The 16,134-nt window shown below is 41.8% G+C and overlaps 1 protein-coding gene across 1 annotated transcript in view; it reads left to right on the forward strand.

The window, feature by feature from the left end:
- Nucleotides 1–16,134, forward strand: part of lrp6 (low density lipoprotein receptor-related protein 6) — a 179,625-nt gene that overhangs the window by 97,173 nt on the left and 66,318 nt on the right. The window contains exons 3-5 of the mRNA XM_060902857.1: nt 3,798–3,995; nt 4,305–4,501; nt 12,519–12,653. Of these exons, the coding sequence (XP_060758840.1) occupies nt 3,798–3,995; nt 4,305–4,501; nt 12,519–12,653 (530 nt within the window). The remainder of the gene's footprint in view (nt 1–3,797; nt 3,996–4,304; nt 4,502–12,518; nt 12,654–16,134) is intronic.

Raw genomic sequence — 16,134 nt, forward strand, 5'->3', positions numbered from 1 at the left:
CTTTAGTTCCAGTGAAGGGAAACTGTAATGCTACAGCATACAAAGACGTTCTGTACAACTGTGTGCTCCAGATTTGTGGCAACAGTTTGGAAAAGAACCACATATGGGTTGAATAGATCAATTAATTAATGAATCATGAATAAACTATAATAATTTTTAGTGCTGTCAAAAATGTCGCGTTATTATCGCGTTAACCTGACTCAATTTTAACGGCGATAATTTTTTTATCGCGAGATTAACGCTCTGTGACATGATGATGTAGGTTTTTCATAAGCTTTTGAAACTGCCAGGAACTTGGAACAGAGACTTTGCTTAGAAAAACGATAGCAGCTAGACTGTAATGCCACGCCCCGCACAGCCAGAGTCCTCTGCCCTCCCCCGAAGAGCCACGGTGCTCGGCTTAGGTTTCGTTTTCCCATCAGCGGCTCCAGCCCGACTTTGCAGTGGCTGTGACAAGACGTGTTATGCTCTGCAATAAAAAGAAAACATTGGTACAACCAGTGTTCGAACTATGCCGATATTTTCGGGGGGTCCCTTTTTTCCCTTGGGGGGTGCTTGCGCTTGTCTCAGAGCACAAGCACCTCCATCTCAATCTCCATCGCGCGCTCACTTCGGATATGCAAATGCTTCCCGTTACACACGATTGCTATGTCAATAAACATCATTTTGCCAATATTTTAGAGACCCCCCAACATTTCCCAAATCATGTTTTCAAGGGATCTCATGTCTGTTTCAGGGGCTCTCGGATTCCCCGTGTACCCCCGTAGTTCGAACGGTGAGCAAGCCCATTCACTTTTTTATGCTGATAAGAGAATTACAATGGTTTTTCATGTGACAAAAATGTGTGATTAAATTGCGATTAATCGCGAGTTAACTATGACAGTCGCGACGTTAATCGCGATTAAATATTTTAATTGCTTGACAGCACTAATAATTTTAATAATTTTGTCAGGTGGCATGGTGGTGCAGTGATTTAGCACTGTTGCCTCAGAGCAAGCAGGTTCTGGGTTCGACTGGGGCCTTTGTGTGTGTGGAGTTTGTTCTCCTTGTGCTTGTGTGGGTTTCCTCCAGGTACTTTGGTTTCTTCCACCAGTCCAAAGAAATGCAAACTGAGTTAACTGGCTACTTTGAATAGTTAACTTGCGATCGAAATGTGCTACATCAGGAGCGTCCGCCATGATGGTGGATATACAAAGCAACTCTGATGGAAGCTGCTGAAAGCGTTTCTGTAAACAGTGCTGAATTTTCTCACTATTACCACGATTTGAACAGTTGAGTGAAGATTTGCTACAAAGAGAAGATGGATATGTCTGGTTTTGACCCATATTATTTAAAAAAAGTCAGACTTTTCTGAAGATAAGACACGTCGACTGACCATCGAGTACCCAGATATCGCTTTCTATCTGGTTCGGCTGCCGAAGAATCAAGTCTGACTTTGGACGAAACGTAGCCCGTGTTCTGAGTGGGCGCCCAGTCTGGATTGTTTCTGTCGTATAATTCTGCTGGCGCTCCTAGAAGCGAAACGGTAATACACGCGTTAAAATTATAACAACGACTGAGAGACTCACGACAAGAGAGAACGCTCATTTTATAGCAAAATTCTAGCAACACGAAATAAAATTCTCCCATGATATTATCGAGAGAACTTTTGAATCTCACCTGAGATAAAATGATCACTGCAAACACGAGCTGTTTTGGTTTTAGCCTCCGTTAGATCAGCCCTGCCGATGTTGTTCAGCCGCGCTCGTCTCCTCTCCGTACTAAGCCTCAGAGTTTCCTCGCCCTCTTTCCGAATCACGGACGGAATTCTAAAAAATCAGAACGTGCCACAGTCACGAGTACTGTTCTGACCACAACCATATACAGCACAAAGATATGGCAGAGCTAAAAGAACGCTTAAAGCAGTGGAAAAACAAAGAGAGTTGCGCACGCGTGACTGCTTTGTACAGAATGTTGCTTCATCCCGCATTTGTATCTCCACCAACATGGCCGACGTCCGGGTTTCTATTTTGCTTTGACGTCACTTGCAAGTCAAGGATTGCCCATAGGTGTGACTGCGTGTGAATGGCTGTCTGTCTGTGTTAGCTCTGTAATAGACTGGCAGTCTGTCCAGTGTGAACTCCGCCTCTCGCTCATGCCCCTTTTCCACCAAAGCAGTTCCAGGGCTGGTTCGGGGCCAGTGCTTAGTTTGGAACCGGGTTTTCTGTTTCCACTGACAAAGAACTGGCTCTGGGGCCAGAAAAACCGGTTCCAGGCTAGCACCAACTCTCTGCTGGGCCAGAGGAAAGAACCGCTTACGTCAGCGGGGGGGCGGAGTTGTTAAGACCAACAACAATAACAAGACCGTGAAAGATCGCCATTTTTAAGCGACGAGAAACAGCAGCTGTACAAACGCGAAGTCATCCATTATTATTATTATTGTTGTTGTTGTTGCTGCTGCTACTTCTTCTGTGTTGTTTTTGCTTCGATATTCGCGCCAAGGCTTATGCAAACGTAGCGACATAACTAACGACGTAACTGATGTATACAGTGACGTAATGACGTGGCTTCCCTTAGCACCGCGAGCTATGGAAAAGCAAACTGGTTCTCAGCTGGCTCGCAAGTTGAACAAGTTGTGAATCAGCACCAGCCCCAAACCAGTCCTGGAACTGATTTGGTGGAAAAGGGGTATCAGTCATCTGGGATTGGCTCCAGCTAGGGCTGCACAATTAATCGAATTTAATCGAAAATTGCGATTTTGGCTGCCACGATTAAATCAAATGAAAATCGCGATTTATTTCTATTTAAAATGCGAGCTCTGCTGCATATCTGATCAAGCACTTTTTGACCAGTACTCCGCCAGACCATTAGGGGGCGAACCGACGCATGTAAGGTTTCATTACTCCGCCTAAATAAGCAAGCCAAGGCAGTGTTGCCAGATTGGGCAGTTTTAAGTGCATTTTGGCGGGTTTTGAACATATTTTGGGCTGGAAAACGTCAGCAGTATCTGGCAACACTGGCCAAGTGCGCAGAGCTTCAGTGCAGCGGTATCTTCTTCAAGGGGTGATAGCGTGAGAGTAGGTAGCAGATTGAGGTGAGAGAGAAAAGCTAACTATGTCGGAACAACAGACTATTTAGCACTGGAGGCAATGCTGTGACCTGCTTTCGCTCATGTTTAAAGCCAGAGCATGCTGATAGGCTGGTCTTTCTAGCTAAAAACTTGTAGGCCTCAGTATAATGCTATGTAATTGTTGCAATTGAGTTTTCAGTTCCTTCATCCTTTGGTAATTTCTTGGATAAGTTTCATTTATTTGTCATTTGGAAATCAGAATTTCTCTTTTAAATTTCATTCTGCACTGAAAGCTGTTCATATTGTTTGTTTGAATATAGTGAAATAAAATTTAAGTGATTTCTCTAACATCAAGAATAATTGTGATTAATAATCGCGATTACAATTTTGATCAAGATAATCGTGATTATCATTTTTTCCATAATCGTGCAGCCCTAGCTCCAGCTCATCCGTGACATGCAATGTGGCTAGCGAATGAATAATTCTGCCTGTCGGTCAGAGTCGAGTTTACAGGCTGGCACCCAAGTTCATTGTTAACGAAAGCTCACCGAATTACAGTTGTGGAAGGTGAAGAGTTCAGTGAGGCCATGAGGTAGGTTACATCCAGATGAGAAACGAGGTCATTGCAGAGGTGAGGATAATAACAGGATGTTCTCACTGCCAGGATGTGCCGCAGGGTGCCAGGTGCAACACTAAGTGGTAATTTTTTTTAACTAAATCATCCCTTTTTTCCCCTCCATTCCTTTAGGTATATGTACTGGACAGACTGGGGGGAGATCCCGAAGATCGAAAGGGCAGGTATGGATGGCACGCATCGAGCCGTGATCATCGACAGCGAGATCTACTGGCCTAACGGGCTCACGCTAGACTACAGCCAGCAGAAGCTTTACTGGGCCGATGCCAAATACAACTTTATTCATCGCTCCAGTCTGGATGGCACTGAGAGGTGAGTCACATGATCTTCGTGATTATTTTGCTTTCTGGCTATCTGTTTTCAGCTAAAGTTTTTGATAAAATGGGTTTTCCCTGATGTTGGAGGGTTTTTTTTGGGGTGGAGACTTAAGACATGAAATTTCTAATCATTTTCTCTTCACTTTCCTGTCACATGGCCTTACTCAAAGCCACTCACTTTTTACGATTACACACGTCACCTCTGATATTCCCTAAACTCCTTTACTTCAAACCCAGCAAATACTCCATTTTGAAGGAGACGTATGCTTGCGTATTCACTCGTCTGATGCTCGCTCACTTTCAGAGAGGTGGTAGTGAAGGGTGCTCTACCACACCCCTTTGCCCTAACGCTGTACGAAGAGACACTCTTCTGGACTGACTGGAATACACACTCCATCCACTCGTGCCAGAAGCAGACAGGAGAGGAGCGCCGCGAGATCCACTCCAACATCTTCTCGCCCATGGACATTCACGTCTTCAGCCAAAAGAGACAGCTCACAGGTAAACCGTTAACATCCCGTGCGGGAGTCCTTTACACACGGAGCAGCTGAACACGTCACTGATTGCTTTTAAATTCCAGTAGCAATTTAATATACTCCTTGTACTAACCACCTTTATTAAAACCCCAATTCCAAAAAAAGTTGGAACAAAGTAGAAATTGTAAATAAAAACGGAATGCAATGATGTGGAAGTTTCAGAATTCCATATTTTATTCAGAATAGAACATAGATGACATATCAAATGTTTAAACTGAGAAAATGTATCATTTAAAGAGGAAAAACTAGGTGATTTTAAATTTCATGACAACACATCTCAAAGTTGGGACAAGGCCATGTTTCCCCACTGTGAGACATCCCCTTTTCTCTTTACAGCAGTCTGTAAACGTCTGGGGACTGAGGAGACAAGTTGCTCAAGTTTAGGGATAGGAATGTTAACCCATTCTTGTCTAATGTAGGATTCTAGTTGCTCAACTGTCTTGGGTCTTTTTTGTCGTATCTTCCATTTTATGATGCGCCAAATGTTTTGTATGGGTGAAAGATCTGGACTGCAGGCTGGCCAGTTCAGTACCCGGACCCTTCTTCTACGCAGCCATGATGCTGTAATTGATGCAGTATGTGGTTTGGCATTGTCATGTTGGAAAATGCAAGGCCTTCCCTGAAAGAGACGTCGTCTGGATGGGAGCATATGTTGCTCTAGAACCTGGATATACCTTTCAGCATTGATGGTGTCTTTCCAGATGTGTAAGCTGCCCATGCCACACGCACTAATGCAACCCCATACCATCAGAGATGCAGGCTTCTGAACTGAGCGCTGATAACAACTTGGGTCGTCCTTCTCCTCTTTAGTCCGAATGACACGGCGTCCCTGATTTCCATAAAGAACTTCAAATTTTGATTCGTCTGACCACAGAACAGTTTTCCACTTTGCCACAGTCCATTTTAAATGAGCCTTGGCCCAGAGAAGACGTCTGCGCTTCTGGATCATGTTTAGATACGGCTTCTTCTTTGAACTATAGAGTTTTAGCTGGCAATGGTGGATGGCACGGTGAATTGTGTTCACAGATAACGTTCTCTGGAAATATTACTGAGCCCATTTTGTGATTTCCAATACAGAAGCATGCCTGTATGTGATGCAGTGCCGTCTAAGGGCCCGAAGATCACGGGCACCCAGTATGGTTTTCCGGCCTTGACCCTTACGCACAGAGATTCTTCCAGATTCTCTGAATCTCTTGATGATATTATGCACTGTAGATGATGATATGTTCAAACTCTTTGCAATTTTACACTGTCGAACTCCTTTCTGATATTGCTCCACTATTTGTCGGCGCAGAATTAGGGGGATTGGTGATCCTCTTCCCATCTTTACTTCTGAGAGCCGCTGCCACTCCAAGATGCTCTTTTTATACCCAGTCATGTTAATGACCTATTGCCAATTGACCTAACGAGTTGCAATTTGGTCCTCCAGCTGTTCCTTTTTTGTACCTTTAACTTTTCCAGCCTCTTATTGCCCCTGTCCCAACTTTTTTGAGATGTGTTGCTGTCATGAAATTTCAAAAAGTCTCACTTTCGACATTTGATATGTTGTCTGTGTTCTATTGTGAATACAATATCAGTTTTTGAGATTTGTAAATTATTGCATTCTGTTTTTATTTACAATTTGTACTTTGTCCCAACTTTTTTGGAATCGGGGTTGTGTGTATATATACGGAGCTGATTTATCAAGAAATAGTCCGAATTTCTCGAGCGACTCGGCAAAACGGCGGCCAGTCACTGCGTCACCATAAGTGAGGAAGAATTACAAATAGTGAAACAAAAATGCTGTTTCTAAAAACACTAAAGATGCTACCAAGTTTGCACCTTAACTATTCAAAGTTAAGGTGGAAGTATTTTATGTGACAAGTCTGCGCCGTGCCGTTATTCCGTTTGCGTGCGGCTTTTGGAGATTGAAATAAAATATAAATTTTTTTTTTTTAATTTTTTTTTTTTTTTTTACCCTTTTTAAATAATCACCAGTGTGTTTATACTAAAGCAATAATCCGTCTCCGACTTGGTGAATAATAACCTCAGCTTCGCCTTGGTTATTATTCACCGATATTCACTTCACCCTCAGTGAATAATGGTTAAATAATGTAGTATAGCGCAGCCTCAGAGTCAGGGCTCTCTGTAGCATGTGGTGCCTTTTGAAACAATGTACAAAGCTCTTGTGGCTTGTTTGGTAATACAACTCTGCAGAGATGATTATAGCGCAGTTACCTTTATGCCTCTCTGCACCCCAGTCGCACAATGGACACCCTGTTTGGATTGAATGCAGAGAATTTCTCATGGCTGAGAGAAAAGCCAGGGACATGCTCATAGCGCTCGTCAGAGCGATGACTCTCGCTTTCAGTGTGTGTGTGTGTGTTCGTTCCCAGGTGCCACATACGCCTTATGAGAAAGCTGCTGCTCAGTGTTTCCATGACTTCGCTTTACGGAGCTGCATTGGCGCCAATCTGAATTTCTACTTTATACAAAAAGTCAGACTTGGAGCGAGTTTCAGATAGCACAGCAGTTCAGTGTTCTGGTTATTTGTTAATGAAGACGGGTGATTGGGCTTTGTAAGCCAGCTGTATTTATTTGTAACTAAATGTGTTTACATGAACAGGTTTCTCTCAAACACTTGTCAAGTCGCGCTGCTGAATTTTGGAACAAATGGTAAGCTCGAGCCAGGGGTTAGTTAGAAAACACTGATGGCTTTGTACACTTGAAGTGTTTGGACACTTACAAATGTGTGGCTTTCAGTGCACGTCAAATCTCACACGCAAAACATTTCTCAAAAATAAAACTGACACATTTAGACAAAAAAAATTCCTTTCCACTCTGTTGCTCTCCGTCTTGTACCCGTGCTCACTGATCCGGTTTTGAATAGCTCTGGTTCCATCAGGTGACTCTTAACCATGCCTGAAGGAATCCTTGCTGCTGTTCCTCACCTGTTTTTCTTCTGTCCGTCTTTTAGCTTTTTGACAAGTTTGTTGATCTGGTATATAGAGTGTGACTCCCACTTTGTATAAATAAATGATGCTAGAACCCCCTACACCCAAAACTCACATTACCTCTTAGTCATTTTTTTTCTATTACTTTACCAGCTGCTCCTAATGTAGATCATGATATATGTAGGTAATTACCTTCAATTAATGCCCCTAGCAGAGTGCAGCTAATCATATTCACTATTAGGCATGTAACGATATATCATGGTATGATAAATTGTGATACAAAGTTATGATGACTTGAATCGATGAAATAAAAAAACGAGTCACAATTAGTACCAGGCTGCACAATCTCTTTTAACTTCTCTAGCTGTAAACGTGTTGTGTAGACAGCAAAGGGGGTAATAATATACAACAGCAGGAATGTACGTGACTTCACCCTAGGTGGAAGTAACACAGCTCTGTCTATTGTCGCAGAAACGCACCAAAAAAAAGCAGATCTAAAATGTGAAAGAGCTGTTGTGTAATTGTACACGTTGATTAACAAGGAATCGGAGCTCTCTTTTTACAGATTGCTGAAGGCAAGGCAAGTTTATTTATATAGCACATTTCATACACAATGGCAGTTCAATGTGCTTTACAGAAGCAAAAGCAAAAACAGTAAACAATAGAGAAATAAAATTACATAAAATAATTTTATTTTTAATCTAAAACAATTAATTAAAAGAAAATAATAAGAATTAAACAACAGTAGAACTAAAATAATAAAATGCCAAAAAGAAAAAAGGAGAAAAAGAAACCAGTGGAATAAAATAGAATAAAATTAAAGTAAATTTAAAACATGCAGAGAAAGTAAAGATTATAAAAAATGTAAAAATATTAATTTTTTAACAGAAAGCATCTGAAAACAGCTTGGTCTTTAACCTAGATTTGAAGCTGCCAACAGCAGGAGCATTTTTAATGTCCTCTGGCAGTTGGTTCCATAGCTGCACTGCATAGTAGCTAAAAGCTGCTTCACCACACTTTGTTTTAACAACTGGTTTTAATAGTAAATTTTTCTGTTGCGATCTGGTAGATCTGATTGGGTTAGGCCGCTGCAACATATCAGAGAGGTAATTGGGCCCTGTACAGGGATGTGATTTTTCCGCGAATTCGCGGAATTCCGCTTTTTTCACCTCAAAACTTGAAAAAAAAAATGTTTCCGATTTTTCCCTCAAATCCACATTCGTATCCTATTCGTTCCGACTTTGTTTGAAAGATGGCAGCCTCGGATTTGCATCTTTACGCCTCGATCACGGAGGCTGCCGTCTTTCAACTTTTTGTTTGAAGCGAGCGCATTCATTGGTTGTTACAGAGCGATGGGCCAATCACGTACCTCGTTTCATCTCATTGACGTAATTACGTCATTTACGCAATTACATCATTGAGATGAAACAAGGTACGTGATTGGCCCATCGCTCTGTAACAACCAATGAACGCGCTTGTTAGATAGCTGTACGTAAGCTCGCGTCAAACAGAGTTGAAAGATGGCAGCCTCCGTGATCGAGCGTAAAGTGCGCGCGCGAGAGTGAGTGAGCGAGTGAGCGAGCGAGTGTGTCAGAGTTGCATGTTGACCATTAAATTGGCTTGAATTTGTTAATCATGACAAGTTTTTTCTTGTGTGTTTGCTTGCCATTTTAGTACAATTTTTAAGTCAGAAAACCCCAAAACCCAGGAGCTTCGGGGGGCTTCCCCCCTTGTCCCCCCACCAGGGTGCTGCCCTGGACCAGCTGGGGGCCTGCGGCCCCCAGACCCCCGCCTAAAATTTTCAGATAATTTCACCAGCCCCAAATCACATCCCTGCCTGTACCATTTAGAGATTTATACACCAGCAGCAATGCTTTAAAGTCAATTCTGTAGCTTACTGGAAGCCAGTGAAGGATAAAGAGAAAGATAAAGACTGAAAGATAAAGAGAAGCAAATGGAGGTAGTACAAATGTTCATAAGTTTATAAAGAAAAGACCTAGTTATTAACTTTTAATAAAAGGAATATTTTAGTTAATAGGATTTTTTTTTTTTTTTTTTTTGCGGTGCGGTTTCCATCAAATCCTGCGCTCTGATTGGCTGGTGAGCGGGTCTGTATCCTACGATACGGACCCCAGTTACCGACCCTGGTTACAGACGTCTGGCGACTCGCTTGTTCAGAACAACAGACATAGTAGAATTTTTTTTTTTTTGGTCAACATTTTTTTTTAATAAGATTTATTTATAAGATTATCAAAAATCTTATAAATTTTTGCCAGCATTTCTCAGGAGAACAGCATTAATTTTACAGCATGGATAGCGATAACGACAGTGTTCACAGCGAAAGCGAGTTTTACTACCCTGAGGAAGAAGAAAAAAAAAAGAAAACATTTCAGGAGAAAGCTAAAAACCTGTAACTGTTGCTAACGCCGAGCAAAAACATGGCTGAATCCTGAATGACTCAATTTTGTATAAATAGGGGACTACATAGGCGGCAAAATGTAGTTTTTTTTTTTTTTTTCCTGCCATGGAAGTGCACTTGTATACCGAGGAGGAAGCCATTTGCATTACAGCCGTGAATGAGGATTCAAAATGGCGGCTCGGCTCGGTTTTCCCTTTCAGGCGCTCTCGTTTTCTGTTAGAATTTGGGAAAGAAAAAAATAAATACATTATTTACCATTTTAAAGTCGGTCCGTATGGTGAAATACCGTTACCTCGGCCTTGAATACTGACCTCTGTCCAGAGGCCTCGCTCAGTACTTTCAAGACCTCGGTCACGGTATTTCACCATACGGACCTCCTAGCTGGTAAATAATCTCATTTAAATTTTTTTTTTTTAAATTTTACTCCAATGTTTACAAAATGTGAGTAAATAATTGTTGGTTATTAAGAATATTTTAAACAAGGTTTTATTTATTTATTTAAATACCCCTGCTCCAAAGAAGGGGGGATATACTGTTTTTTTGTTTTTTGTTTTTTTAAATACCACCCCCTCCACCAAAGGGGGGGGGGGGGGTATACTGGTTTACCTCCGTCCATCCATCCGAAACGCCCTTTTTCTCAGCAAGCACAAATCATAGCCACTTTGTACCAAACTTCAGCTTGGGGTTCTATACCGTGTTTACTGTTTTCAGGTCTGTCACACATCGACTTCCTGTTTACCGACTGAATGTATTTACGAAACATATAGGGTGGATTTTGACGCTATTTCAAGAAGCAAAATGCTATTTCAGAATGACAGTTTCCCAGGATGCTGTTTGAAATCCCTGGGGAGAGACACGGCTCTTTACTCACTTGTTTCAGGGTTCATTATTTGTTGAAGTCAACATTCATAATAAGTGTCCTGTTCCTTCGATTGCTTCCATTCTGATATAAGCGAGAGCGGGGGGATACGTCAGTGAGCAGTAGCTCACAGTTGAGCTTGTTTTTTAATAAACAAAAGGAATATTTAAGTTGATTAAAGAATAGGAAAATGTTGCTTTTTTGATAATTTTCATTTCATTTTTTTCGCCCCTTCAAAAGTATTGTGGGAAAAATCGAATTGTGAATTAGATGAATTGTTACATGCCTTTTAAGTATGGGTTAACTGTCTGATTTTAAGCTGTATATCTATTTTTATATCTTTAAATGTAGCAGGCTATTCTTGGGGAAATGTTTTGCACGAAAAGCGTACTTGTGGTATCTTTTAAAATAAACTCTGCTCGGTTTGACATGTTGCTTTCTAATGCAGTGAAATTTATAAATGTAGCTCAAGTGTCCAAGTAGTTTTTGGAGACACTTGATCTTGAAATGGGCCAGATGAATGGGTATACACTCGGAAAAACAGGATTGGGTGTATATGTAAGGATTTGGCCAGTTTTTGGCGTAGACGTGATTTGATATGGTGAGCCGATCACCGACACGACAGGTGAGTCAGATCTTGTGATGCCATCTTGCAGTTTTTCCCCCCACACGATCACTCTCATTGGAGACGTTTGTGAAACCAGTGGGGCTCCTGAATCCTTCCATGACTAACCAAGTACAGCGAGTATCAGTACGTAGTGGAGGATGTGGGATTCTGGAGCCGTACTATGTACTTCCCAGTCAGAAATACATTTCAGATGTTGCCCTTCCTGAGTGCTGTTAAACAGTTTATGCTCAACATGGACCACCTTGTGAGATATGGCATTACCTCATTCAGTTTTACAAGCAGTATATAGCAATATAAATATACGCCCATGTAAAATGTGTTAACAGCTCACTGAATTGATCCGCGTTCGAATATTTAACAGTAAGCCCCGAATGCGCCTGGCACCATTTGTTTAATTTAAAATGCGAGTATTTTAATGTTCCTTGCCGCTTTATTAAAATGTAGGGTTAGTGTTTAATGTCACAGCTGTAAGATTACAGGATGCCTACTTGTGGAGTTTGCTGCAACAAACATATATTTTAAATTTTGTGGGGGGAAAAAATATATATATTGAAGGTAGCTTGATCAGGGAAGCTTAACACGAGTTCTTAGAGAGACAGAAGCCACTATTAAGAGCTCGGGTTTAAGCACGCATGCTGTTGGGTACTGGATTAATACAAGTTTATAAATGTTACTCTTTACTGATCTATATGGAAAGTGCCATATACTAATGGTTAGAAGAGCAGCTTTGGGACCAAAAGGTTACCGGTTTGATTCCCTGAACCACCAGGAATGGCTGAAGTGCCCTTGAGCAAAGCACCTAACCCCCAACTGCTCCCCAGGCTGCTCTGGGTGTGTTGTACGTCGCTCCGGATAAAAGTCTGCTCAATGCATGTAATGTAATGTAATATGGTCCCTTATGCTCTGAAAAATAAAAAAAAAAGGTGGGCAGATGAGCAGGATGTCTCGTATAAGGACAAATAAATGACTTGGCCTTATGTATTATTGACTGAAAGCTCAAGTGAAGTAAATGGTTTTCTTTAATTAATAAAAGCTGTCAGACCAAGGTGTTCGTACCCTGCTTTTATGGATGATGGATATGTACTAAATCTGTTTGTTCTGCTTGCATGAATTGAGTGCGTTGTGTCCGGTGCTGTCTCGCAGACGTGACGAGTCCATGCTCTGTGAAAAATGGTGGCTGTTCGCACCTGTGCCTGCTTTCTCCGGTGAAGCCGTTCTACCAGTGCGCCTGTCCCACTGGCGTACAGCTGCTGGAGAACAACAAGACCTGCCGAGACGGTGAGACGACACCTGCATGTATTCTACACACATACATTCCCATTTGGCAACACTGCATTCCACTTAATACGCTTAAAACATCTCAAATTATACAGTGTCTTGAAAAGTATTCACCCCCCTTGGTGTTTGTCCTGTTTTGTCGCATTACAAGCTGGAATTAAAATGGATTTTTGGAGGGTTAGCACCAAAGATGAATATTTATTTATTTATTTATTTATTTATTTATTGTGACATGAACAATAAGATGGGAAAGAACAGAAATCTGGGGTGTGCGTAGGTATTCACCCCCTTTCGTATGAAACCCCTAAATAAGAGCCGGTCCAACCAATTCACTTCATAAGCCACATAATTATTTGATTAAGATCCACCTGTGTGCAAAGAAAATGTCACATGATGTCTGTATAAATCTGGAAGGACCCTGACTCTGCAACACTACTAAGCAAGCAACATGAAAACCAAGGAGCCTCCAAACAGGTCAGAGACAAAGTTGTGGAGAAGTATAGATCAGGGTTGGGTTATTTAAAAAAAAAAAACCCAAACTTTGAATATCCCACGGAACATCATTAAATCCATTATAGCAAAATGGAAAGAATATGGCACCACTACAAACCTGACGAGAAGGCCGCCCACCAAAACTCACAGACCGGGCAAGGAGGGCATTAATCAGAGACGCAACAAAGACACCAAAGATAACACTGAAGGAGCTGCAAAGATCCACAGCGGAGATGGTAGGATCTGTCCATAGGACCACTTTAAGCTGTACACTCCACAGAGTGGGGCTTTATGGAAGAGTGGCCAGAAGAAAAGCCATTGGTTAAGAAAACACGTTTGGAGTTTGCCCAACAGCATGTGGCAGACTCCCCAAACACATGGAAGAAGATTCTCTGGTCCGATGAGACTAAAATTGATCTTTTTGGCCATCATGGGAAATGCCATGTGTGGCGCAAACCCAACACCCTGAGAACAGCATTCCTACAGTGAAGCATGGTGGTGGCAGCATCATGCTGTGGGGATGTTTTTCATCTGCAGGGACAGGAAAGATAGATGGCACTAAATACAGGGTAATTCTGGAGGAAAACCTGTTTGAGACTGGGATGAAGGTTCACGTTCCAGCAGGACAATGACCCTAAACATGCTGCTAAAGCTACACTGGAGTGGTTTAAAGGGAAACATTTAAATATCTTGGAATGGCCTAATCAAAGCCCAGACCTCAATCCAATTGAGAATCTGTGGCATAACTTGAAGATTGCTGTACACCAACGCAACCCATCTAACTTGAAGGAGTTGGAGCAGTTTTGCCTTGAGGAACGGGCAACAATCCCAGTGACTAGATGTGCTAAGCTAATAGAGACATACCCCAAGAGACTTGCAGCTGTAATTGTATTCAAAGTATTGACTTTGCAGGGTGAATACCTCTGCACACTCCAGATTTTTGTTTTGTGTCACAAAAAAAAAAAAAAAATTCACCTTTAAAGTGGTCGGCATGTTGTGTAAATCAAATGGTGCTAACCGCCTAAAAATCCATTTTAATTCCAGCTTGTAATGTGCCAAAACAGGACAAACACCAAGGTGGATTAATAATTTTGCACGACACTGTAAATTAGTCTGTGAGAAGTTTGGGGGAACCAAAGTGCAGAAATCAATGACGAGTGTTGGTTTATTATGTTGAGTGGGGGGGGGCTATTTCACCGAATTAGAGGACTGAGGTTTTGCCCCATGATGTGTCAAATAAACATGTTTAATTCATTCCCACTTAAAAGAATCCCAGCTGAAGTAGGACAAAGAGACGAATGATGGATGGATGGTTTTATATAATTCTGCATCTACTTTTTCTTTCAAGCGTTTGTGTCTTTGATATTAAAGTGTTAAATACCCGTACTGCTGTTGAGACGGTTAGTCTCTCACGCGGTCCTCTTCTCTTCTCTCATGGTTAATGCGTGAAGCCAGGGGTGCATGGTGGAGTCGACCCGTAGTTGCCATAGCAACACGGCCTTGAAGGCGCTCGTCAATCAGATTGTAAACAGTAGCCATTTTCCTCCTTTCTTCTCCTTTTTTTTTTCTCCATCTCTGTATATTTATACTTTTATTTCCTGCAGTAAGCAGAATTTCGTACAGTATATTTAGAAATGCTTACTAATACAGGCTTTAACCAGCAGGGAGCACTGAGTCCTCCCCAAAACCATCTTTCTGCCCAAAGCATTTCATATTTGTTTGTCTTTCAAAACTCTATAATCATACAAGAGCAGTCTCCCGGCCCTTCCAGGGCCCCCCAAGTGGTTGGGACAAATTGTTCTGAGAAATGCAAAGGCATTATGCTAAAAACCATTACTTGCTTGATCCATGAGGGCGAAGGCTGCAGAAAGCATCTGCTTTCAAATAACAGCTCTGCTAAACCGCCGAGCTCGCCCTGGGTTGGCTGTGAAGCTGTTTTCCATATTTCTCTTTGGATCTTTAAGCAAACTAAGAGTTCAGACAGGATCTGTATGTTGTGACATGGTATTTGTGGGGGCATTAAAGGGGTGATAGAAGAGGTCAGGGCTCTGTGCAGGACACTCGATCTTCCACTCCAAATTCTTCACACCATGTCTTCATGGAGCTCACTTTGTGTACAGGATCACAGTGATGCTGGAGCAGGTTCGGGTCTCTTAAGGGGTGTTCACACGGCACATATTTGCATCGATGCTGCACCGATGTATTTTGTTGCGATGTATCTTACACCGGTGTAAATTTTGTGGAGCGTTCACACGTCACAAACCTGCTTACTAGAGAGAAGCGTGTTAGCACCGGTGCAGCCCCACTTGCGTTCACACGGCAGTTTTTGCTACCGTGCTATACGATAGTAATAATGCGGAAATGAAATAATGTGCATGTGTGAAAATGTTAGCCTGGCAAGCCAGACTAAATGTGAATATTTAGTCTGGCCTCGATCCGTAGACATTTCCGAAGGGTGTGGGAGGAACAACCCGCTGTCTTTCAAACTGTCTCTGTGCGTATAGGCCAACGCTCTGACCAATCAGCGCAACAGTGACTGTGACGTAGTCAGAGCGACAGAAAGCAGTGGGGGAGGCCTTGAAATAAATAATTTTTCAAAATGTGTATTAATTAATAAACAGGTTCTAGATATTAAGAAGTTTGAAGATAATGACCACAAGTTTGGATTCTGTACCACATACTTGACATACACTCTTATTTTTTTTTTTTTCAAGTGTTTTTCAAGGGTTTGCTTAAACTGTTTTTGAGAGTTTTTATTTAGTGGTGTTTGGTGAAATAATTTCCCTTAAATTTAAAATAAGAAACAATCAAAAAGTAATGTTTCAAAGCTGTTTATTAATTCTTCGTACTGCACAAACTAGCCCCATCCTTTTGGCTACGAGCGGAGCCAGCTGGTAGATCAGACTTTTGCCATAGCCGGTCGGCAAAACAGCGAAAATGTCCTTCTTGAAAAGGAATGAGCGGAGAGCCTCTTCCTGCTCATGTTTCA

Source organism: Neoarius graeffei, chromosome 21, assembly GCF_027579695.1.
Source record: "Neoarius graeffei isolate fNeoGra1 chromosome 21, fNeoGra1.pri, whole genome shotgun sequence".
NCBI lineage: Eukaryota > Metazoa > Chordata > Actinopteri > Siluriformes > Ariidae > Neoarius > Neoarius graeffei.